Raw genomic sequence first — 27,003 nt, forward strand, 5'->3', positions numbered from 1 at the left:
GGAACTCCCATAAGGTTAAGAGCTGATTTCTCAGCAGAAACTCTACAAGCCAGAAGGGAGTGGCATGATATATTTAAAGTGATGAAAGGGAAGAACCTACAACCAAGATTACTCTACCCAGCAAGGCTCTCATTCAGATTCGATGGAGAAATCAAAAGCTTTACAGACAAGCAAAAGCTAAGAGAATTCAGCACCACAAAGCCAGCTCTACAACAAATGCTAAAGGAACTTCTCTAAGTGGGAAACACAAGAGAAGAAAAGGACCTACAAAAACAAACCCATAACAATTAAGAAAATGGTAATAGGAACATACATATCAATAATTACCTTAAATGTGAACAGATTAAATGCTCCAACCAAAAGACACAGGCTCGCTGAATGGATACAAAAACAAGACCCATATATGTGCTGTCTACAAGAAACCTACTTCAGACCTAGGGACACATACAGACTGAAAGTGAGGGGATGGAAAAAGATATTCCATGCAAATGGAAATCAAAAGAAAGCTGGAGTAGCAATACTCATATCAGATAAAATAGACTTTAAAATAAAGAATGTTACAAGAGACAAGGAAGGACACTACATAATGATCAAGGGATCAATCCAAGAAGAAGATATAACAATTATAAATATATATGCACCCAACATAGGAGCACCTCAATATCTAAGGCAACTGCTAACAGCTATAAAAGAGGAAATCGACAGTAACACAATAATAGTGGGGAACTTTAACACCTCACTGACACTAGTGGACAGGTTATCCAAACAGAAAATTAATAAGGAAACACAAGCTTTAAATGACACAATATACCAGATAGATTTAATTGGTATTTATAGGACATTCCATCCAAAAACAGAAGATTACACTTTCTTCTCAAGTGCGCAGGGAACATTCTCCAGGATAGATCACATCTTGGGTCACAAATCAAGCCTCAGTAAATTTAAGAAAACTGAAATCATATCAAGCATCTTTTCTGACCACAACACTATGAGATTAGAAATCAATTATAGGGAAAAAAACCTAAAAAACACAAACACATGGAGGTTAAACAATACATTACTAAATAACAAAGAGATCACTGAAGAAATCAAAGAGGAAATCAAAAAATACCTAGAGACGAATTACGATGAAAACACGATGATCCAAAACCTATGGGATGCAGCAAAAGCAGTTCTAAGAGGGAAGTTTATAGCTATACAAGCCTACCTCATGAAACAAGAAAAATGTCAAATAAACTATCTAAACTTACACCTAAAGGAACTAGAGAAAGAAGAACAAACAAAACCCAAAGTTAGTAGAAGGAAAGAAATCATAAAGATCAGAGCAGAAATAAATGAAATAGAAACAAAGAAAACAATAGCAAAGATCAATAAAACTAAAAGCTGGTTCTTTGAGAAGATAAACAAAATTGATAAACCATTAGCCAGACTCATCAAGAAAAAGAGGGAGAGGACTCAAATCAATAAAATTAGAATTGAAAAAGGAGAAGTTACAACAGACACTGCAGAAATACAAAGCATCCTAAGAGACTACTACAAGCAACTCTATGCCAATAAAATGTACAACCTGGAAGAAATGAACAGATTCTTAGAAAGGTATAACCTTCCAAGACTGAACCAGGAAGAAATAGAAAATATGAACAGACCAATCACAAGTAATGAAATTGAAACTGTGATTAAAAATCTTCCAACAAACAAAAGTCCAGGACCAGATGGCTTCACAGGTGAATTCTACCAAACATTCAGAGAAGAGCTAACACCCATCCTTCTCAAACTCTTCCAAAAAATTGCAGAGGAAGGAACACTCCCAAACTCATTCTATGAGGCCACCATCACCCTGATACCAAAACCAGACAAAGATACTACAAAAAAAGAAAATTACAGACCAATATCACTGATGAATATAGATGCAAAAATCCTCAACAAAATACTAGCAAACAGAATCCAACAACACATTAAAAGGATCATACACCATGATCAAGTGGGATTTATCCCAGGGATGCAAAATATTTATATTGCATATCAATATACACAAATCAATCAATGTGATACACCATATTAACAAATTGGGAGCAGGGAGAAGTTCACTCAGATCAGCTGATCCTGACAACAGGAGAGGAGGAAGCCCAGGAGGCAGTGAAGGAGGAGGGGGGGTGGAGATGGAGATGAGGATGGATCCACCGGTGCCCTGAGGAACAGCCCACACCTCCACCAACGCCCCGGGGTCCCCTGACGCTGCCTCGCCACAGCAGAGCTGCTTCTTGGTGGGGTTCCCGGGACGCTGCCGTCGGGGAGGGAAGGGCATGGCCCTGCACTGGACGAGCGACAGCCCTGGAGCTCCCTCTGCCCCCGGGAGGAAGGGGGGGGCGGGGGCGGGGGGGGTGGTATAAACAATGGATTCGGCTCTGGCCTCTGCCAGCGTTGGGGGGGATTTGGGGGGACCTTCTTTGTTCTTAGAACTTGCTCCTGCCTCTCGGGTGGTGGTGGTGTTGTCCGGAAAGAAGGAAGGGTGAGGAATCCCCGGCTGAAGAGAGGCGTCGAGGTATCCTCTGAAATACTGACTTGAGCTGGATAACATTGAAAAGCTCCTGACCACTCTCTTTCATTACCAAAACCTTGTGTCTAAGGCCGCATGCATGCACCCACCTCAGTGAACCCATCAGATCTCTCAGATAGCCATAACAGATCCTCTCAAGTTAATTTTAACCACATATTTGCCTGCACTTTATGGAGGATGAAACTATCAAACCAAGTCAACGTCGCTGCTGATTCAGGAGTCTTGGCAGCAGAAAATTAAACAACCGAACATTTGTAAATGTGTGAAGAATTCTAATAGGACATCGAATGTTTTTTTAAAAACATTTTTTAAAGGGCGTTCAGAACCCTGTGGAGGCTGTGCTCAGTCTTCAGACTCAACGCCTTTGTCTTCACTTCTGGGGAAAGCCCAGGTACCGTTACATGGTAGATGCTTTCCTTCCCGGTCTGAATATGAGTGCGCAGACTTCCCCAGCAGAGAAGGGCCTGAACCCTGGGCTGTTGTGCCAGGAGAGTTACACCTGCAGCGGGACTGACGAAGCCGTCTTCGAGCGTGACGAGTGCTGCAGCCTGCAGTGTGTCCGCTGCGAGGAGGAGCTCCAGCGGCAGGAGCGCCTGAGAAACCATGAGCGGATCAGACTCAAAGCTGGCCACGTCCCTTACTGTGACCCCTGCAAGGGCCCCGGTGGGCATTCTCCAGGCAGAGGGCAGACGTGAGGTGCCAGACCTGTAAAATCAACTTGTGCCTGGAGTGCCAGAAGAGGACTCATTCTGGGGGTAACAAAAGGAGGCACCCTGTTACTGTGTACCATGTGGCTAAGGTCCAGGAGTTGCTGGAGGAAGAAGGGATGGATGAGGACACCAAGAGGAAGAAGATGACTGAGAAGGTTGTGAGTTTCCTCCTAGTAGATGAGAATGAAGAAATTCAGGCAACGAATGAAGAGGACTTTATTAGGAAATTGGACTGCAAACCCGATCAGCATCTGAGAGTGGTTTCCATTTTTGGAAATACTGGGGATGAGAAGTCTCATACCCTCAACCACACTTTCTTTTGTGGCCGGGAAGTCTTCAAAACCTCCCCTGCCCAGGAGTCCTGCACTGTGGGAGTGTGGGCAGCATATGACCCAGTCCACAAGGTAGCAGTGATAGACACAGAAGGGCTCTTGGGGGCTACAGTGAATCTAAGCCAGAGAACACGGCTGCTGCTTAAGGTCCTGGCCATCTCAGACCTCGTCATCTATCGAACTCATGCAGACCGACTGCACAGTGACCTCTTCAAGTTCCTTGGGGATGCCTCAGAAGCTTATCTGAAGCACTTCACCAAGGAGCTCAAGGCTACCACTGCCCGCTGTGGCCTGGATGTCCCCCTGTCCACTCTGGGCCCTGCTGTTATCATTTTCCACGAGACTGTGCACACTCAGCTGCTAGGCTCTGATCACTCCTCCGAGGTGCCCGAGAAGCTCATCCAGGACCAGTTCCGGAAGCTGGGCCGCTTCCCTGAAGACTTCAGTTCTATTCATTACAAGGGAACGAGGACATACAATCCTCCCACACACTTTTCTGGTCTTCGGCGTGCTTTGGAGCAACAACTAGAGAATAACACCACCATTCTCCCCGGCACCCGGGGATCATCTTCAAAGCTCTGAAGGCCCTGAGCGACCGCTTCAGCGGTGAGATCCCCGATGACCAGATGGCACACAGCTCCTTTTTTCCAGATGAGCACTTCACCTGCTCCGTTCTGTGCCTCAGCTGCGGGGCTGGATATAAGAACAGCATGAATCACGGAAAACAAGGAGTACCTCATGAAGCCAACAGCCGCTGCAGATACTCTCACCAGTATGACAACCGGGTTTTTACCTGCAAGGCCTGCTACGAGAGAGGCAATGAAGTCAGCGTGGTGCCCAAGACGGCTGCTTCAACCGACTCCCCCTGGATGCGTCTCGCAAAACATGCCTGGTCTGGGTACGTAACCGAATGTCTCAACTGCGGCGTGGTCTATCGTAGCCGGCAGTACTGGTTTGGGAACCAATATCCTGTGGATACAGTGGTGTGGACAGAGACTGTGCACGTGTGGCCTGGAACTGATGGATTTCTGAAGGACAACAACAACGCTGCCCAGCGCCTCTTGGATGGGATGAACTTCATGGCTCAGGCGGTGTCTGAGCTTAGCCTTGGGCCCACCAAGGCTGTGACGTCCTGGCTGACAGACCAGATCGCCCCTGCCTACTGGAGGCCCAACTCCCAGATCCTGAGCTGCAACAAGTGTGCTACATCCTTTAAAGATAATGACACCAAGCATCACTGCTGGGCCTGTGGGGAGGGCTTCTGTGACAGCTCTTCATCTACGACCCGGCCAGTGCCGGAGCGGGGCTGGGGCCCTGCGCCCGTGTGGGTATGTGACAACTGCTATGAAGCCAGGAATTCCCAGTTAGACGTTACTGAGGCACAGGCGGACGATGAGGGCGGGACGCTTACTGCTCGGAAGGTGGGCAAGTCCGTGCAGAACACTTTGGGAGCCGTGGTGACAGCCAATGACATACCACTAGGTCTGGTGAAGGATGCGGCCAGGCTGGCGTACTGGGTACCAGACCATGAGATCCTGCACTGCCACAACTGCCAGAAGGAGTTCAGCCTCAAGCTTTCCAAGTACCACTGCTGGGCCTGCAGACAGGGCTTCTATGACGAGTGTTCCCATGACCGCCAGGATGTCCCCTCTCGAGGCTGGGACCATCCTATCTGTCTGCTTTAACTACAATAAAAAGCCTGGTGACCTTTAACGCCCCCCCCACCAAAATTGAAGAATAAAAACCATATGATCATCTCAATAGGTGCAGAAAAAGCTTTTGACAAAATTCAACACCCATTTATGATAAAAATTCTCCAGAAAGTGGGCATAGAGGGAACCTACCTCAACATAATAAAGGCCATATACAACAAACCCGCAGCAAATATCATTCTCAATGGTGAAAAACTGAAAGCATTTCCTCTAAGATCAGGAACAAGACAAGGATGTCCACTCTTGCCACTATTATTCAACATACTTTTGGAAGTCCTAGTCACGGCAATCAGAGAAGAAAAAGAAATAAAAGGAATACAAATTGGAAAAGAAGAAGTAAAACTCTCACTGTTTGCAGATGACATGATACTATACATAGAGAATCCTAAAGATGCCACCAGAAAACTACTAGAGCTAATCAATGAATTTGGTAAAGTTGCAGGATACAAAATTAATGCACAGAAATCTCTTGCATTCCTACACACTAACAACGAAAGATCAGAAAGAGAAATTAAGGAAACAATTCCATTCATCATCGCAACAAAAAAACCAAAATACCTAGGAATAAATCTGCCTAAGAAGGTAAAAGACCAGCACTCAGAAAATTATAAGACACTGATGAAAGAAATCAAAGATGACACGAACAGATGGAGAAATATACCATGTTCTTGGATTGGAAGAGTCAATACTGTGAAAATGACTACACTACCCAAAGCAATCTACAGAGTCAATGCAATCCTTATCAAATTACCAATGGCATTTTTTACAGAACTGGAACAAAAAATCTTAAAATTTGTATGGAGACACAAAAGACCCTGAATAGCCAAACCAGTCTTGAGGGGAAAAAAATGGAGCTAGAGGAATCAGACTCCCTGACTTCAGACTATACCACAAAGCTACAGTAACCAAGACAATATGGTACTGGCACAAAAACAGACATATAGATCAATGGAACAGGATAGAAAGCCCAGAGATAAACCCACTCACATATAGTCAACTAATCTATGACAAAAGAGGCAAGGATATACAATGGAGAAAAGACAGTCTCTTCAATAAGTGGTGCTGGGGAAACTGGACAGCTACATGTAAAAGAATGAAATTAGAACACTCCCTAACAGCATACACAAAAATAAACTCAAAATGGATTAGAGACCTAAATGTAAGACTGGACACTATAAAACTCTTAGAGGAAAACATAGGAAGAACACTCTTTGACATAAATCACAGCAAGATCTTTTTTCATCCACCTCCTAGAGTAATGGAAATAAAAACAAAAATAAATGGGACCTGATGAAACTTAAAAGCTTTTGCAAAGCAAAGGAAACTACAAACAAGACGAAAGGACAACCCTCAGATTGGGAGAAAATATATGCAAATGAATCAGCAGACAAAGGATTAATCTCCAAAATATATAAACAGCTCATGCAGCTCAATTTTTAAAATAACAAACAACCCAATTAAAAAATGGGCAGGGGGCTTCCCTGGTGGCGCAGTGGTTGAGAATCTGCCTGCCAATGCAGGGGACACGGGTTCGAGCCCTGGTCTGGGAAGATCCCACATGCCGCGGAGCAACTAAGCCCGTGCGCCACAACTACTGAGCATGCGCGTCTGGAGCCTGTGCCCCGCAACGGGAGGGGCCGCGATAGTGAGAGGCCCGCGCACCGCGATGAAGAGCGGTCCCTGCACCGCGATGAAGAGTGGCCCCCACTTGCCGTAACTAGAGAAAGCCCTCGCAAGAACTGAAGACCCAACACAGCCAAAAATAAAGAAATAAATAAATAAAGTAGCTATAAAATTAAAAAAAAAAAAAAATGGGCAGAAGACCTAAATAGACATTTCTCCAAAGAAGACATACAGATGGCCACGAAGCACATGAAAAGCTGCTCAACATCACTAATTATTAGAGAAATCAAATCGACAATGAGGTATCACCTCACACCAGTTAGAATGGCCATCATCAGAAAATCCACAAACAACAAATGCTGGAGAAGGTGTGGAGAAAAGGGAACCCTCTTGCACTGTTGGTGGGAATGTAAATTGACACAGCCATTGTGCAGAACAGTATGGAGATTCCTTAAAAAACTAAAAATAGAATTACCATATGATCCAGCAATCCCACTACTGGGCATATACCCAGAGAAAACCATAATTCAAAAAGACACATGCACCCCAATGTTCATTGCAGCACTGTTTACAATAGCCAGGTCATGGAAGCAACCTAAATTCCCATCAACAGACGAATGGATAAAGAAGATGTGGTACATATATACAATGGAATATTACTCAGCCATAAAAAAGGAACGAAATTGGGTCATTTGTAGAGACGTGGATGGATCTAGAGACTGTCATACAGAGTGAAGTAAGTCAGAAAGAGAAAAATAAATATCGTATATTAACGCATATATGTGGAACCTAGAAAAATGGTACAGATGAACTGGTTTGCAAGGCAGAAATAGAGACACAGATGTAGAGAACAAACGTATGGACACCAAGGGGGGAAAGTGGCAGGGGGTGGTTGTGGTGTGATGAATTGGGCGATTGGGACTGACACGTATACACTAATATGTATAAAATGGATAACTAATAAGAACCTGCTGTATAAAAAAATAAATAAAATAAATTTCAACAATTCAAAAAAAAATAGTACCACCAATTAATTGGATATAATTATAGACTATTTCATCCAATAACACCAGAATACACATTCTTCTCACGTTTGCATGAAATATTCTGTATTCATCAAGATAGAAAACATTATGGGCCATAAAACATACCTTAACAAATTATAAAGAACAGAAATCATGCAATGTCTGCATTCAAACCGCAATGGAATTAAACTAGAAATCAATAATAGAAAGATAACTGGGAAATCCTCAAATACTTTGAGATTAAACAACTTGCTTCTATGATAACACATGGGTCAAAGAGGAAATCTCAAGAGAAATTTTAAAATATTTTGAACTAAATGAAAATACTTATGAAACTTAAAACTTAAAAAACTTATGAAAATTTGTGAGATGCAGTGATAGGAGGGTAGAGAGGGATATTTTGAACAGTATTGAATGCATATATTAGAAAAGAAGAGAGATCTAAGATCAATAGTCTAAGCTTTGGTGTGACCAAGATGGTAGAGTAGGAAGGCTCTGAGCTCACCTCCTCCCATGTTGGGTACACCAAAATTACACCTATTTACAAAACTATATGAGAACAACCTGAAGGCTAGCAGAAAAGATTTTCTACAACTAAAGATACAAAGAATGAACCACAGGAGACTGGTAGGAGGGGCAAAGATGCAGTTTAGTCAACACCCACAAACTGGAGGGTAATTACAATTGTGGAGGTTCTCCCCAAGGAGTGAAGGGTCTGAGTCCTACATTGGGCTCCAGCCCAGGGGTCCTGCGCAGGGAAGATGAGTCCACGGAAAGTCTGGCTTTGAAAGTCAGTGGCGATTGCATAGGGGAGAGCCAGAGGGCTGAAGGAAAGACAGACTCTGCTCTTAAAGGGCACAAGCAAAATCTCACAGGCTCCTAGACCCAGGGCAGAGGCAGTAATTTGAAAGGACCCTGGGTCAGACCCACTTGCTGATCTTAGAGAGTCCTAGAGAGGCAAGAGGCAAATGGGGTCCCCCAGGGCACATAGATACTGGTGGCAGCCATTTTGAGGTACTTGTTCTACCACGAGGACACTAGTGCTAGCAAGTACCATTCCGGAGTCCTCCCTCTAGCCTATTAGTGCTGGGGGCTTAGCTGCCCACCAGCAGATGGGCACCAGCCCCGAATCCCCCAGGGCCACACAGCCAGCCACCCTGGGACCCAGCCCTGTCCAACAGCAGGCCTTCCAAAACATGTAAAACAGGCCCAGATAGGTTCACTGGTAAATTCTACCAAACACTTAAGGAAGAAATTATACTAATTCTTTACAATCTCTTCTAGAAGACAGAAGCAGAGAGCATACAGTCATCCCTTGGTATCCATGGTTCCAGGATCTGCTGCAGATACTAAATCCACGGATGCTCCAGTCCCAGAGTCGGCCCTCGGTACACAAGGTTCCACATCTGTGGATTCAACCAACTGCAGATTGTGTGGTACTGTAGTATTTATTAAAAAAAATATCCACGTATAAGTGGACTCATGCAGTTTAAACCCATGTTGTTCAAGGATCAACTGTACTTCCAAACTCATTCTATGAGGCTGGCATTACCCTAATACAAAAACCAGACAAAGACATTACAAGAAAATAAAACTGCAAAAATCCTCAACAAAATATTAGCAAATCCAATCCAATAATTTATAAAAAGGATTATACGCCATGACCAAATGAGATTTATTCCAGGCATGCTAGGCTGATTCAACATTTGAAAATCAGTTCGTGTAATCCATCACAACAATGGACTAACAAAGAAAAATCGGATGCAGAAAAAGCATTTGAATACACTAATATGTATAAAATAGATAACTAATAAGAACCTGCTGGGCTTCCCTGGTGGTGCAGTGGTTGAGAATCTGCCTGCCAATGCAGGGGACACGGGTTCGAGCCCTGGTCTGGGAAGATCCCACATGCCACGGAGCAACTAGCCCGTGAGCCACATTTGCTGAGCCTGCGCGTCTGGAGCCTGTGCTCCACAACAAGAGAGGCCACGATAGTGAGAGGCCTGCACACCGTGATGAAGAGTGGCCCCCACTTGCCACAACTACAGAGAGCCCTCGCACAGAAATGAAGACCCAACACAGCCATAAATAAATAAATAAATAAATAAATAAATAAATAAAAAACAAAAAAAAAACTTCCACTCAAATATTTTAAAAATAAATAAATAAATAAATAAATAAATAAAAAGGAAGAGAAAGAGGGGAGGGAAAGGGGAGGAGAGAGGATGTGGGGGAAGGAGAACAGGGAGTGGGGGAAATGAAATGTTATCTGGGAGAGCTCAAGACAGAAGCAGAAAAAAAAATAAAGCCATCAAAGAAATTAAGGCATACTTCCAGTTATAACATAAGTAAGTCATGGGGTGTAATGTACAGCATGGTGACTACACCTAATAATACAGTGCTGCATATCTGAAAGGTGCTAAGAGAGTAGATCTTAAAAGTTCTCACCATAAAAAAGTATTTGTAATTATGTATGGTGACAATGTTAACTAGACTTACTGTGGTGATCATTTAGTAATGTACACAAATATCAAATCCTTATGTTGTACACTTGAAACTAATATAATTTTATATGTCAATTATACCTCAATTTAAAATATTGACTTAAATTTTAAAAAAAGAAATTAAAGCAAGTATGGAAACTGCACAAAAGAATCAGATGATGCTGTAAATAACATAAGTGACAAAGAGGTCAGGAATGAGAAAGTGAGCAACACGAATGGAAATACAGAATTGCAAAGCAGTCTAGAGAAAATGATAGATAGGGAGGGCTGGTGAATGAGATCCAACATATACGTAATTGGGAAATCCATAAAAGAAAAGGGAAATAATGTGTGGTGGACACACCCTAAGGTGATACCCTTCCCTTGAGTGCAGGTAGAAACTATGCTTTGCTTCCAGCCAATAGAATATGACAAAGGTGAACAGGTTTCACATATGTAATTAAAATCCCAAATTAGCTAATTCTGAGTTATTTAAAAGATTATCCTGAGTGGGCCTGACCTAATCAGGTGAAAGACTTTAAAAGAGGAACTGAAGTCTTTCCTGAGGTCAGACACTTTCTCTCCTGCTGTCCTTGAAGAATAAAGCCACCAGGAGTTCTACAGTTGCAAGGAAATTATTCTTCCAAAAACCAGTTGAGCTTGGAAGAGGACTCAGCCTCTGATGAAACTGTGAACCCAGCTGACACCTTCACTGTAGTCTTGTGAGGTCCTGAGCAGAGGAGGCAGTTAAGCCATGCTCAGACTCCTTGACCACTGAAACTATGAGATAATAAATGTGTCATATTTTAAGCTACTAAATGTGTGGTAATTTGTTACAAACAATAGATAATACATAATGGAAGAGGAAAATTATTTAAAGATGTAATTGAAGAAAACTTTCCATAAAGAAAAGCAGATTTGAATTTATACATTGAAAGGACACACCAAACTCAGGAGAAAAAGGGACAAAATGTCAATACCAGTACATAGCCTAGTAAAATTCCTGACCTTCAAAGTTAAATAAGAATCACTTCGGAAGCCAAATAAAAAGATCAAGGGCATTTATAAGGGCAAAAAATCAGGCTATCCTCAGACTTCACCACAATAACATCAATGTTAGTAAAAGCCTACATAGAGTCCTTTTGAAAAAAGAAAATATGAACCAGGAATTTTATTCTATGCCAAACTGTGTTTGAAGTATAAAAATCAGAGATAATAGGTTTGACAACTCAGGGAATGTTATTTTTATCAGTCTTTTTTTTTTTTTGGCTGCGTTGAGTGTTCGTTGCTGCGCGTGGGCTTTCTCTAGGTGTGGCGAGCGGGGGCTACTCTTCGTTGCACTGTGCGGGCTTCTTATTGCGGTGGCTTCTCTTGTTGCAGAGCTCGGACTCTAGGGTGCGCGGGCTTCAGTAGTTGTGGCGCACAGGCTTAGTTGCTCTGCAGCACGTTGGATCCTCCCAGACCAGGGATCAAACCCGTGTCCCCTGCATTGGCAGAAGGATTCTTAACCACTGCGTCACCAGGGAAGTCCCATCAGTCTTTCTTGAAAAAATTCATATAGGATAAACTGCCAACCAAGAGGTAATTTAAAAAATATGGTGTGGGACTTCCCTGGTGGCGCAGTGGATAAGAATCTGCCTGCCGATGCAAGAGACACGGGTTCGATCCCTGGTCCAGGAAGATCCCATGTGCTGCGGAGCAACTGAGCCTGTGCTCTATGACTACTGAGTCTGCACTCTAGAGCTTGTGAGCCACAACTACTGAGCCCACGTGCCACAACTACTGAATCCCGTGCACCCCAGAGCCCATGCGCTGCAACTACTGAGCCCATGCACTGCAACTACTGAAGCCCACAGGCTCTAGGGCCCATGTGTCACAACTACGGAACCTGCATGCTGCAACTAGTGAAGTCCACGCGCCTAGAGCCCGTGCTCTGCAACAAGAGAAGCCACCGCAATGAGAAGCCTGTGCACCACAATGAAGAGTAGCCCTCGCTTGCCGCAACTAGAGAAAGCCCGCATGCAGCAATGAAAACCCAACTCAGCCAAAAATTTAAAAAATTAAAAAATTAAAAAAAAAATATGGTGAATGAACTGACACTGATCCTTAAATATAAAATAAATATGAAGAATATGTTTATAGAACACAATACAAATGTTTTCGACTCTGACAACACAGAAATGATAAAACAAAAAAATGTGGGTAGGAATGGGGGAAAGAGTAGTGCAGTGTGCAGGAAAGCAGAAGAAAGGAAACAAAAGTGGAAATTAATAAATTAGCAGACAGAAAATGATAGACTAAATAAGTCCAAGAAGTTGTTCTTTGGAAAAAACCCGAACATATAGATAAATCATCATCTAACCTAATTAAGGGGGAAAAAAAAGAACATATACAAAATGGGTAACAATAAGGAGGAAATATCTACAAATGAAGGAGAAATTAAAAGAATAAGAAACAAGCTCCTCATTCAATTACATACTGATAAACTTGAAAGTTTAGATAAAATGGATAATTTCCTAGGAAAATGTATTTTATCAAAACTTACTCCAGTTAAAAGAGAAAACTGAATCAAGCCAACAATCACAGAAGAAATAACAAAGTTATCATACAACTATTCCCTTCCCATCCTCCACCCTCAAAGCAGGCCCAGACAGTTTCCAGAGGAATTCTTCCTAATTATAAAGGAGCAGATAATCCCAATGCTACTCAGTGTACCAGAACATAGTAAAAGAAGAAAAGTTTTTCTAATGAAGTGAGGAAATTCTGATAACAAAATATAACAAAGTTCCACGATGTTATCTAGAATCCCGGATCTTCCTCTCTGTGCTTCTCTGTCCTCAGCATGCAGCAGCTACCATCTTCAGGGTCACCTTGTGGTCGCAAGAAGACTGCTACAAGTCCAATGCCATGCTGCGTGGAAGAGTAGGAGGGTATCTGCCGGTTCAATCAGCTTTCCCCAAAGCCCTGCCCACTGACTTCATTTAAATTGCTCTGGCCAGGGAATTCCCTGGCAGTCCAGTGGTAAGGACTCGGCACTTTCACTGCCGTGGCCCAGGTTCCATCCCTGGTCAGGGAAATAAGATCCTGCAAGCCACGCAGCGTGGCCAAAAAAAAAAAAAATTGCTCTGGCCAACAAGGGAACTCATGACCACTCTGAGCTATAAGGAAGGCTGGGGAGTAAGCTGCATTACCATCTTGAATAAAATCAAGATTTTGCCAGATAAAATATAGGAGGCACAGTTAAGTTTGAGTTTGGATGTTGGAACATACGCTGAAAAATTATTCATTATTTACCTGAAATTCAAATTTAGCTGAGAGTCCTGGGTGTCCTGTTTTGTTCATTTTGTTTTTCTAAATCTCGCAATTCTACCCATAATTGGCCAAGTAACCATTACCCTGATTTTTATAGTTATCACTTCCTTTAAAAAATAAATAAAGCTTTATCACCTAATGTATATCCTTAGGCAGTATAGTTTAGTCTTCCCAATTAAAAAAAATTGATATATCCTTTAAGTCTCTTTTAATCTATAGGTTCCTTTTCCATTCCTTTTATTTCCTTAAAATCAGCCTGTTCGGGCTTCCCTGGTGGCTCAGTGGTTGAGAATCTGCCTGCTAATGCAGGGGACATGGGTTCGAGCCCTGGTCTGGGAAGATCCCACATGCCGCGGAGCAACTAGGCCCGTGAGCCACAACTACTGAGCCTGCGCGTCTGGAGCCTGTGCTCCGCAACAAATGCGGCCACGATAGTGAGAGGCCCACGCACCGCGATGAAGAGTGGACCCCGCTTGCCGCAACTAGAGAAAGCCCTCGCACAGAAATGAAGACCCAACACAGCTAAAAATAATTAATTAATTAATTAATTAATTTTTAAAAAAATCAGCCTGTTGAAGAAGCCTGGTCATTTGACCTGTAGATTTTCCAACAGAATGGATTTTGCTTGCACATGCATGGTAAGATTCAAACTTTTCCCCTTTCCTTGGTACTTCTTGCAAATCGACAGCTGAATCCAGAGATTGTACTGGACTCAGGTTCCATCCTTTTAGGAAGACTATGGTGGTAGTATGTTCTTTCAACATGAGGCTTATGTCTGACTCTCTTTTTATGATCTTAGCACAAAACATTAACCCTTAATACTATTTTCTATTCGTTGGGGATTGCAAAATGCTGATATTCTAATTCTATCATTTCATTTTTATTCATTAATTGGAATACTTTTTAAAAAGAGGTATTTTATTTTATCTACTATTTGGTTATCTAATGGTACAGTTCATACAGGAAAGGCAGGATAAATGCTAGATTCTCTCTCCCATTCTTTTTTTTTTATTTTTAAAAATTTTTATTGGAGTATAGTTGATTTACAATGTTGTATTAGTTTCAGGTATACAGCAAAGTGAATCAGTTATACATACACATATATCCACCCTTTTTTAAGATTCTTTTCCCATATAGGACATCACAGACTATTGAGTAGAGTTACCTGTGCATATAGTAGGTCCTTGTTAGTTATCTATTTTATATATAGTAGCGTGTATATGTCAATCCCAATCTCCCAATTCATCCCTGCCCCCTTATCCCCTGGTAACCATAAGCTTGTTTTCTACATCTGTGACTCTACTTCTGTTTTGTAAATAAGTTCATCTGTACCCTTTTTTTAGATTCCACATATAAGTAATATCATACGATATTTGTCTTTCTGTATCTGACTTACTTCACTCAGTATGACAATCTCTAGGTCCATCCATGTGGCTGCAAATGGCACTATTTTGTTCTTTTTTATGGCTAATATTCCATTGTATATATGTACTACATATTCTTTATCCATTCCTCTGTTGATGGATATTTAGGTTACTTCCATGTCCTGGCTATTGTAAATACTGCTGCAATGAACTTCGGGGTGCATGTATCTTTTAGAATTACGGTTTTCTCCGGGTATATGCCTAGGAGTGGGATTGCTTCTCTCCCATTCTTTTTATTTTTATTTATTTTAATTTTATTTTTTATTTATTTATTTTTGGCTGTCTTGGGTCTTCGTTGCTGCGCGCAGGCTTTCTCTAGTTGCGGTGAGTGGGAGCTACTCTTTCTTGCGGTGCACAGGCTTCTCATTGAGGTGGCTTCTCTTGTTGCAGAGCACAGGCTCTAGGCGCGTGAGCTTCAGTAGTTGTGGCACGTGGGCTCAGTAGTTGTGGCCCCCGGGCTCTAGAGCGCAGGCTCAGTAGTTGTGGCACATGGGCTTAGTTGCTCTGCTGCATGTGGGATCTTCCCGGACCAGGGTTCAAACCCATGTCCCCTGCATTGGCAGGTGGATTCCCAACCACTGCGCCACCAGGGAAGTCCCTCCCCTTCTTTTTAAAATCAGTTTTCAAAATAAGAAACTGGTATCTCTATTATTTTCTGAAGGTGACCAATTTTTTAAAAATATTATGAACTCATGGATTTAAACATATTTCATGGATTTCTTTCCATTGCAATTATTATCATTATTGAAACTCATCCTACATTACCCTAATAGTTTCCAATACCTTTTTTCTAATCTAACATTAAAAGATGTCCCAACCTTATTGTGTACATTTCCTGGCTCAGCTCTGGAAGTGGCCATTTTGCCAAGAAGCCTTGGGTAGAAAACGATTCTCTGAAAAGACTAATGAAATAAACAAGACTCCATCAAGACTGATCAAGGAGAAAAGTAAACAAATACACACATGAACATGAAAAAATTAAAAGGGAACATAACTGTGATTACAACAAAAATTTTAGAACTGATTATTGGATGCCCTAGAACAACTGTATGTTAAAGGGATATGTGGATGAAATGTACAATTTTCTAGGAAAATAAAACTTACCAAAACTAAGTCCAAAAAAGATAGAAAAATGAAGCTGACCAATTACCCAAGAAAAATTAAATTTTGGGGACTTCCCTGGTGGTCCAGGGGTTAGGACTTTGCCTTCCAAGGCAGGGCGTGCGGGTTCGATCCCTGGTTGGGGAGCTAAGCTCCCACATGCCATGGGGCCAAAAAACCAAAAGAGAAGCACTATTGTAACAAACTCAATAAAGACTTTAAAAAAAAATGGTCCACATCAAAAAAAGAAATCTTCAAAAAAAAAAGAAAAATTAAATTATCAAAGACTCTCTCTAAAGGCATCAATACTGGTATATTTTTCAGTGGAATTCTCCCAAACATTCAAGGGAAAGACACATACTGTATCTTTTTTATACAAACATATTTATACATACATATTTTATACAAAGTATTCTGAAAATTTTTAAAAGAGAGTATAACCTTGAAACCCAAGCTAGATAAGGATAGTTTAAGAAAGGAAAATAATGGTTGACTCTCACTCTTAAACACAAATGCAGAAAGCCTAAATAAAAATAATAGCAAACTAACTAAGCAATGTCTAAGAAGAAAATCATCATGACCAAGTTGGGTTTATCACAAGAATGATGGATCATTTAATATGAGAAAGTGTATCAACTTAATTCACCACATTAATAAATTAAAGGAAATTAAAATGTGACTTATCAGTGCTTCTTATCTATATTGTACAGGAGGTCTTAGCCAGTGCAATAAGATAAGAAAAAGAAGTATATCCAAAGAAGAAATGCAGATGGCCAACAGGCACATGAAAAGATGTTCAACATCACTAATCATCAGGAAAATGCAAATCAAAACCACAATAAGATATCACTTTACACCTGTTAGAATGGCTATCATCAAAAAGAACACAAATAACAAATGTGGTGAGGATGTGGAGAAAGGGAATCCTTGTACACTGTTGGCGGGAATGTTAATTGGTATAACCACTGTGGAAAACAGTAGGGAGGGTCCTCAAAAAAATAAAAATAAAACGACCATATGACCCAGCAATTCCACTCCTGGGGGTATATATATCTAAAAAAACCAAAAACACTAATTTTGAAAAGATACAAGCACCCCAGTGTTCACAGCAGCACTATTTACAGTTGCTAAGATATGGAAGCAACCTAAGTGTCCAACAGATGAACAGACAGAGAAGATGTGGTGTGTGTGTATATATATATACACACATACATACACACACACAATGGAATACTACTCAGCCACATAAAAGAATGCAGTTTTGCCATTTGCAACAACATGGATGGACTTGGAGAGTATTATGTCAAGTGAAATAAGTCAGACAGAGAAAGACAAATACTGTGTGATATAACTTATATGTGGAATCTAAAAAATACAATAAACTAGTGAACATAACAAAAAAGAAGTAAAACTCAGAGATGTAGAGGACAAACTAGTGGTTACCACTGGGGAGAGGGAAGAGGGAAGGGGCATTAAGAGGTGCAAACTATTATGTATAAAGTAAGCTACAAGGATATATTGTACAACACAGGGAATATAGACAATATTTTATAATAATTATAAATGGAGTATAACTTTTAAAAAATAAAAATAAAATAAATTTAGGAATGTTAAAAAAGAAAAAGAAGTATAAAAGATATAAGAATAGGAAAAGAAGAAACAAAACTTTCATTAATGATATGATTATCTACAAAGAAACCCAAGAGAATCTAAAAGCAAATTATAATTAAGAAGAAAATACAGAGAGCGGTCCCACCTCCTCGCCCAGAACGGAGCCCGTGTTTCCGCAGAGCTGGAACTCCCGGCTTGGGGTCTCTTCCCTCCGCCATCACTGAAGTGCCCCGGAGCTGGAGGGGAGGGCGGTCTCACTGAGGCTGCCGGCTCTGGAGGGGCCCCGGAGACCGAAGCCGCGACAGTCCTGGGGACCACAGGCCGGCCGTGTGGATGAAAGGCTCTTGGTGCTCCAGCCAGGTGTCAGGGCTGTGCCTCTGAGGTGGGAGAGCCAACTTCAGGACACTGGTCCACAAGAGACCTCCCAGCTCCAAGTAATACCAAATGCCGAAAATCTCTCAGAGATCTCCATCTCAACATCAAGACCCAGCTTCACTCAACGACCAGCAAGCTACAGTGCTGGACACCCTATGCCAAACAACTAGCAAGACAGGAACACAGCCCCATCCATTAGCAGAGAGACTGCCTAAAATCATAATAAGGCCACAGACACCCCAAAACACACCACCAGACGTGGACGTGCCCACCAGAAAGACAAGATCCAGCCTCATCCACCAGAACACAGGCACTAGTCCCTTCCACCAGGAAGCCTACACAACCCACTGAACCAACCTTAGCCACTGGGGACAGATACCAAAAACAACGGGAACTACAAACCTGCAGCCTGTGAAAAGGAGACCCCAAACACAGTAAGATAAGCAAAATGAGAAGACAGAAAAACACACAGCAGATGAAGGAGCAGGGTCAAAACACACCAGACCTAACAAATGAAGAGGAAATAGGTAGTCTACCTGAAAAAGAATTCAGAATAATGATAGTAAGGATGATCCAAAATCTTGGAAATAGAATAGACAAAATGCAAGAAACATTTAACAAGGATGTAGAAGAACTAAAGAGTAACCAAGCAACGATGAAAAACACAATAAATGAAATTAAAAATACTCTAGATGGGATCAATAGCAGAATAACTGAGGCAGAAGAACGGGAAAGTGACCTGGAAGATAAAATAGTGGAAATAACTACTGCAGAGCAGAATAAACAAAAAAGAATGAAAAGAACTGAGGACAGTCTCAGACACCTCTGGGACAACATTAAATGCACCAACATTCGAATTATAGGGGTCCCAGAAGAAGAGAAAAAGAAAGGGACTGAGAAAATATTTAAAGAGATTATAGTTGAAAACTTCCCTAATATGGGAAAGGAAATAGTGAATCAAGTCCTGGAAGCACAGAGAGTCCCATACAGGATAAATCCAAGGAGGAACACGCCAAGACACATATTAATCAAACTATCAAAAATTAAATATAAAGAAAATATATTAAAAGCAGCAAGGGAAAAACAACAAATAACACACAAGGGAATGCCCATAAGGTTAACAGCTGATCTTTCAGCAGACAACCTGCAAGCCAGAAGGGAGTGGCAGGATATACTTAAAGTGATGAAGGAGAAAAACCTACAACCAAGATCACTCTGCCCAGCAAGGATCTCATTCAGATTTGATGGAGAAATTAAAACCTTTACAGACAAGCAAAAGCTGAGAGAGTTCAGCACCACCAAACCAGCTTTACAACAAATGCTAAAGGAACTTCTCTAGGCAAGAAACACAAGAGAAGGAAAACACCTGCAATAACAAACCCAAAACATTTAAGAAAACGGGAATAGGAACATACATATCGATAATTACCTTAAATGTAAATGGATTAAATGCTCCCACCAAAAGACACAGACTGGCTGAATGGATACAAAAACAAGACCCATATATATGCTGTCTACAAGAGACCCACTTCAGACCTAGAGACACTTACAGACTGAAAGTGAGGGGATGGAAAAAGATATTCCATGCAAATGGCAATCAAAAGAAAGCTGGAGGAGCAATTCTCATATTAGACAAAATAGACTTTAAAATAAAGACTATTACAAGAGACAAAGAAGGACATGATATAATGATCAAGGGATGGATCTAAGAGGAAGGTATACCAATTGTAAATATTTATGCACCCAACATAGGAGCACCTCAATACATAAGGCAAATACTAACAGCCATAAAAGGGGAAATCGACAGCAACACAATCATAGTAGAGGACTTTAACACCCCACTTTCACCAATGGACAGATCATCCAAAATGAAAATAAATAAGGAAACACAAGCTTTAAATGATACATTAAACAAGATGGACTTAATTGATATTTATAGGACATTCCACCCAAAAACAACAGAATACACATTTTTCTCAATTGCTCATGGAACATTCTCCAGGACAGATCATATCTGGGGTCAGAAATCAAGCCTTGGTAAATTTAAGAAAATTGAAATCGTATCAAGTATCTTTTCCGACTACAACGCTATTAGACTAGATATCAATTACAGGAAAAGATCTGTAAAAAATAAAAACACATGGAGGCTACACAATACACTACTTAATAACGAAGTGATCACTGAGGAAATCAAAGGGGAAATCAAAAAATACCTAGAAACAAATGACAATGGAGACACGACGACCCAAAACCTATGGGATGCAGCAAAAGCAGTGCTAAGAGGGAAGTTTATAGCAATACAAGCCTACCTCAAGAAACAGGAAACATCTCGAATAAACAACCTAACCTTGCACCTAAAGCAATTAGAGAAAGAAGAACAAAAAAACCCCGAAGCTACCAGAAGGAAAGAAATCATAAAGATCAGATCAGAAATAAATGAAAAAGAAATGAAGGAGACAATAGCAAAGATCAATAAAACTAAAAGCTGGTTCTTTGAGAAGGTAAACAAAATTGATAAACCATTAGCCAGACTCATCAATAGAAAAAGGGAGAAGACTCAAATCAATAGAATTAGAAATGAAAAAGGAAAAGTAACCACTGACACTGCAGAAATACAAACGATCATGAGACATTACTACAAGCAACTCTATGCCAATAAAATGGACAACCTGGAAGAAATGGACAGATTCTTAGAAATGCACAACCTGCCGAGATTGAACCAGGAAGAAATAGAAAATATGAACAGACAAATCACAAGCACTGAAATTGAAACTGTGATTAAAAATCTTCCAACAAACAAAAGCCCAGGACCAGATGGCTTCATAGGCGAATTCTATCAAACATGTAGAGAAGAGCTAACACCTATCCTTCTCAAACTCTTCCAAAATATTGCAGAGGGAGGAACACTCCCAAACTCATTCTACGAGGCCACCATCACCCTGATACCAAAACCAGACAAAGATGTCACAAAGAAAGAAAACTACAGGCCAATATCACTGATGAACATAGATGCAAAAATCCTCAACAAAATACTAGCAAACAGAATCCAACAGCACATTAAAAGGATCATACACCATGATCAAGTGGGGTTTGTCTCAGGAATGCAAGGATTCGTCAATATACGCAAATCAATCAACGTGATACATCATATTAACAAATTGAAGGAGAAAAACCATATGATCATCTCAGTAGATGCAGAGAAAGCTTTCGACAAAATTCAACACCCATTTATGATAAAAGCCCTGCAGAAAGTAGGCATAGAGGGAACTTTCCTCAACATAATAAAGGCCATATATGACAAACCCACAGCTAACATTGTCCTCAATGGTGAAAAACTGAAACCATTTCCACTAAGATCAGGAACAAGACAAGGTTGCCCACTCTCACCACTATTATTCAACATAGTTTTGGAAGTGTTAGCTACAGCAATCAGAGAAGAAAAAGAAATAAAAGGAATCCAAATCGGAAAAGAAGAAGTAAAGCTGTCACTGTTTGCAGATGACATGATACCATACATAGAGAATCCTAAAGATGCTACCAGAAAACTACTAGAGCTAATCAATGAATTTGGTAAAGTAGCAGGATACAAAATTAATGCACAGAAATATCTTGCATTCCTATACACCAATGATGAAAAATCTGAAAGTGAAATTAAGAAAACACTCCTGTTTACCATTGCAACAAAAAGAATAAAATATCTAGGAATAAACCTACCTGAGGAGACAAAAGACCTGTATGCAGAAAATTATAAGACACTGATGAAAGAAAATAAAGATGATACAGATAGATGGAGAGATATATACCATGTTCTTGGATTGGAAGAATCAACATTGTGAAAATGACTATACTACCCAAAGCAATCTACAGATTCAATGCAATCCCTATCAAACTACCAATGGCATTTCTCACAGAACTAAACAAAAAATTTCACAATTTGTATGGAAACACAAAAGACCCCGAATAGCCAAAGCAATCTTGAGAACGAAAAATGGAGCTGGAGGAATCAGGCTCCCTGACTTCAGACTATATTACAAAGCTACAGTAATCAAGACAGTTTGGTACTGGCACAAAAACAGAAACATAGATCAATGGAACAGGATAGAAAGCCCAGAGATAAACCCATGCACATATGGTCACCTTATCTTTGATAAAGGAGGCAAGCATATACAGTGGAGAAAAGACAGCCTCTTCAATAAGTGGTGCTGGGAAAACTGGACAGGTACATGTAAAAGTATGAAATTAGAACACTCCCTGACACCATACAGAAAAATAAACTCAAAATGGATTAAAGACCTAAGTGTAAGGCCAGACACTATCAAACTCTTAGAGGAAAACATAGGCAGAACACCCTATGACATAAATCACAGCAAGATCCTTTTTGACCCAGCTCCTAGAGAAATGGAAATAAAAACATAAATAAACAAATGGGACCTAATGAAACTTAAAAGCTTTTGCACAGCAAAGGAAACCATAAACAAGACCAAAAGACAACCCTCAGAATGGCAGAAAATATTTGCAAATGAAGCAACTGACAAAGGATTAATCTCCAAGATTTACAAGCAGCTCATGCAGCTCAATTACAAAAAAACAAACAATCCAATCCAAAAATGGGCAGAAGACCTAAACAGACATTTCTCCAAAGAAGATATACAGATTGCCAAGAGACACATGAAAGAATGCTCAACATCATTAATCATTAGAGAAATGCAAATCAAAACTACAATGAGATATCATCTCACACTGGTCAGAATGGCCATCATCAAAAAATCTAGAAACAATAAATGCTGGAGAGGGTGTGGAGAAAAGGGAACCCTCTTGCACTGTTGGTGGGAATGTAAATTGATACAGCCACTATGGAGAACAGTATGGAGGTTCCTTAAAAAACTAAAAATAGAACTACCATACGACCCAGCAATCCCACTACTGGGCATATACCCTGAGAAAACCATAATTCAAAAAGAGTCATGTACCACAATGTTCATTGCAGCTCTATTTACAATAGCCAGGACATGGAAGCAACCTAAATGTCCATCGACAGATGAATGGATAAAGAAGATGTGGCACATATGTACAATGGAATATTACTCAGCCATAAAAAGAAATGAAATGGAGGTATTTGTAGTGAGGCGGATGGAGTTAGAGTCTGTCATACAGAGTGAAGTAAGTCAGAAAGAGAAAAATAAATACCATATGCTAACACATATATATGGAATCTAAGGGAAAAAAAAAAAAGGTCATGAAGAACCTAGTGCCAAGACGGGAATAAAGACACAGACCTACTAGAGAATGCACTTGAGGTAATGGGGAGGGGGAGGGGTAAGATGTGACAGGGTGAGAGAGTGGCATGGACATATATACACTACCAAATGTAAAATAGATAGCTAGTGGGAAGCAGCCACATAGCACAGGGAGATCAGCTCGGTGCTCTGTGACCACCTAGAGGGGTGGGATAGGGATGGTGGGAGGGAGGGAGATGCAAGAGGGAAGAGATATGGGAACATATGTATATGTATAACTGATGCACTTTGTTATAAAGCAGAAACTAACACACCATTGTAAAGCAATTATACTCCAATAAAGATGTTTAAAAAATGAAAAAAAAAAGAAAATACAGTAGTTAAATTTAAGACCAGCATAAGAAAATTAATTGCATTCTAATACATCAGCCCCCCAAAACTAGAAAATGCAAATAACTAAACAGTAAGATACTTAGAAATAAACATAATAAAAGATTTTAATTAAAAGATTAAGGAAGAGTAAAATAAATGGAAAGATATATAATGCTCATGGCAAGATAGACTCAATATAAAGATCCTGTTCTATCCAAATTAATTTATGAACAATGTAATTCCAATGAGTATTTCATGGAATTCGATAAACTGATTCTATAATATGTACGAAAGAGAAAAAGGCTAAGAATAAACCTAGAGGCAGAATAATGGCCCTGCAAAGATGTTCACATCCTAATCCCTAGAATCTGTGAGTATGTTAGGTTACATGGCAAAGGGGAATTAAGGTTGCTAATAAGCTGACTCTGAGATAGGGAGATTATTCCGCATTATCCAGGTAAACTTAATGTAATCACCAGTATCCTTAGGAGTGAAAGAGGGAAGCAGAAGGAGAACCAGAGGGATGGCAACATGAGAAGGACTTGGCCTGATACTGCTCACTTTGAAGATGGAGCCAAGAACTTGAGAGGCCTCTAGAAGCTAGAAGGAGAAAGGCATGGATTCTCTCCTAGAGCCTCCAGAAAGGAATGTGCTCCTGCCAACACCTTGCTGTTATCCCAGTGAACCCCATTTCAGATTTCTGAACTACAGAACTGTTAAAATAATAAATTTATGTTGTTTTAAGCCATTAATTTTGTGGTAATTTGTTATAGCAGTGATAGGAAACTAATTACAATAGATAAGATGGTTTCAAAAGAACAAAGTAGAAGGACTTGTCCTACCAACATAAAGACTTATTTTGAAAATATAGAAATTAAGATAGTGTAGGACTGGTGTTGGGATAGGAAAAGAACAGAGAGTCCAGAGACAGACCACACATACATGGCAACTTGATAGATAACATTATGGATCACTGGGATAAGAATGAACTATACCATCAAAGGTGCTTGGACAACAGGTAGTTTAGTAAATTGACTACAAAAATGGCTAGCAATTATTCCCCTCTCTGTGTTCAATTTCTTTTATCATGTAACATTAATGCCATCCCACTCAGAGACTGAGCTCTACCTATAACTTACTTTGGCTAATGCGATGTTAGCAAACATGGGCACACAAAGGCTTCTGCCATGGGATTTGTCCCCTTTTGCAACCTGCTGCCAATAAAAGAAGCCCAGGGAAGCCTGCTGAACGATGAAAGATACATGGCACAGTGGGGATAAGCCTGCCACCGCTGGGGACCAGGGGTCAACTTCCAGTGGCAGAGTGACCTAGCTGACTAGCAACTGACCACAGACACATGAAGAAGCCCAGCTGAGCCCAGCCTCACAGGATTATAAATTAAATAAATGGTGGTTGTTTTAGGTCAGTGAGTTTTAGAGTGGTTAATTACACATCAAAATCTAATTGATATATATATATATTATATGGAAAAAAACCCTGGATTGCTACTTCTCATCATATATATATAAATCAATTTCAGGGAGACCAAGAGGCTTAAATATAAAAAAACTAAGCTTTTTAATGAAAATATAGAAAAATAACTCCACATAACCTCAGTTTAGGGAAAGTTTTTTTTTCTTTTTTAAAAATTTTTATTTATTTATTTTTGGCTGCGTTGGGTCTTTGTTGCTGTGCGTGAGCTTCCTCTAGTTGAGGCGAGCAGGGGCTACTCTTTGTTGCGGAGCGTGGGCTTCTTATTGCAGTGGCTTCTCTTGTTGCAGAGCATAGGCTCTAGGTGCGTGGGCTCAGTAGTTGTGGCTCATGGGCTCTAGAGCACAGGCTCAGTAGTTGTGGTGCATGGGCTTAGTTGCTCCGTGGCATGTGGGATCTTCCCAGACCAGGGATCAAACCCGTGTCCCCTGCATTGGCAGGCGGATTCTTAACCACTGCACCACCAGGGAAGTCCTAGGGAAAGTTTTTTCAAGCAAGATACAAAGAGTATAAAATAAAGGAAAAGAATTGTCAGTTGTGGGAATTCCCTGGTGGTCCAGTGGTTAGGACTCCACACTTCCACTGCAGGGGACATGGGTCCAATTCCTGGTTGGGGAACTAAGATCCCGCAAGCTGTGCGTCACAGCCAAAAAAAAAATTGTCAGTTGTGACCACACACCGAAAAAACACAAAATTTTGTACCTCAAAAGTAACTATAAACAAAGTTAAAAGACAAAGAATAAGTATCCAGAATATATAAAGAACATGTACAAATAAATAAGAAAAAGATAAACAATCCAATAAAGGACAAAAGATATAAACAGGTAATTCACAGAAGAAATCCCAATGGTAAATCCAAATATATAACTATATAATCTATATCTAGATATCTTCATTAGTAGTCAGGGAAATGGAAATGAAAATCCATTTCACAACCATCAAATTGGCAAAAAATTTTAAATTCCACAATTGAGGGTGCAGAGAAAGGGGAGTTCTTATATACAGAAGTTAGGGGTATAAATTGGTACAATAACTTTTGAGACCAATTTGGTAATATCTAGTAAAATTGATGATGACCCACCCCTGTTAAAGCAGGCAGTTAGCTAGATACGAGCAGAGAAAGAGGAGCAGGGGCCAAATGGCAGGAAACCATACATCTTGAAAACAATGGGGGTCCTTGGGCAGACAAAGAAAAGCAGGAACCTCCAGACTGACAGGAAACCACACATCTGGGGGGTGATAAGTGTCCTGGAGACAAAGGAAGGTGGGGAAAGGCGGGAATCTCCAGTGTCTGAATGTAACCTTTCGCTCACTATGCCCTCATTACAATAAAATTAGCCTTGCAGATAAGAAGTACTCATCATGCACCAATGTCATGACACTTCTGATCAAGGCTAAATAAGGACAGAAATCCCTCCTCCCCTCGGGAAGGTGGAGCTGGGAGGAAAATCAGGGAATATGAGCCCACCCCTTCCCTCCCCAGTGAATATTCCACCCCTTCATTTCTACGCCGCACAAACCAGCTTGCTGAAGAAACTCAGTGCAGCTGCTCACCTGAGACTGCCTGCTCTTCCCTTGAGAGCATACTTTCTCTTAAATAAATCCTCACTTTGCTTTCTTGACCTCCCTGTCTCATCT

At 40.6% G+C, this 27,003-nt stretch overlaps 2 protein-coding genes across 3 annotated transcripts in view; one reads left to right on the forward strand and one right to left on the reverse strand.

Annotated features, from left to right (window-relative positions):
- BTD (biotinidase) overlaps window positions 1–27,003 on the reverse strand; it is a 60,516-nt gene that overhangs the window by 29,568 nt on the left and 3,945 nt on the right. The window lies entirely within an intron of this gene.
- Window positions 2,989–5,312, forward strand: LOC103005017 (zinc finger FYVE domain-containing protein 1-like). Its single transcript, XM_028162001.2, is given in 5 exon segments — window positions 2,989–3,235; window positions 3,238–4,140; window positions 4,143–4,497; window positions 4,540–5,271; window positions 5,273–5,312. Coding segments are annotated over 5 exon segments (2,277 nt in total).

This window comes from Balaenoptera acutorostrata, chromosome 4, assembly GCF_949987535.1.
Source record: "Balaenoptera acutorostrata chromosome 4, mBalAcu1.1, whole genome shotgun sequence".
Taxonomy (NCBI): domain Eukaryota; kingdom Metazoa; phylum Chordata; class Mammalia; order Artiodactyla; family Balaenopteridae; genus Balaenoptera; species Balaenoptera acutorostrata.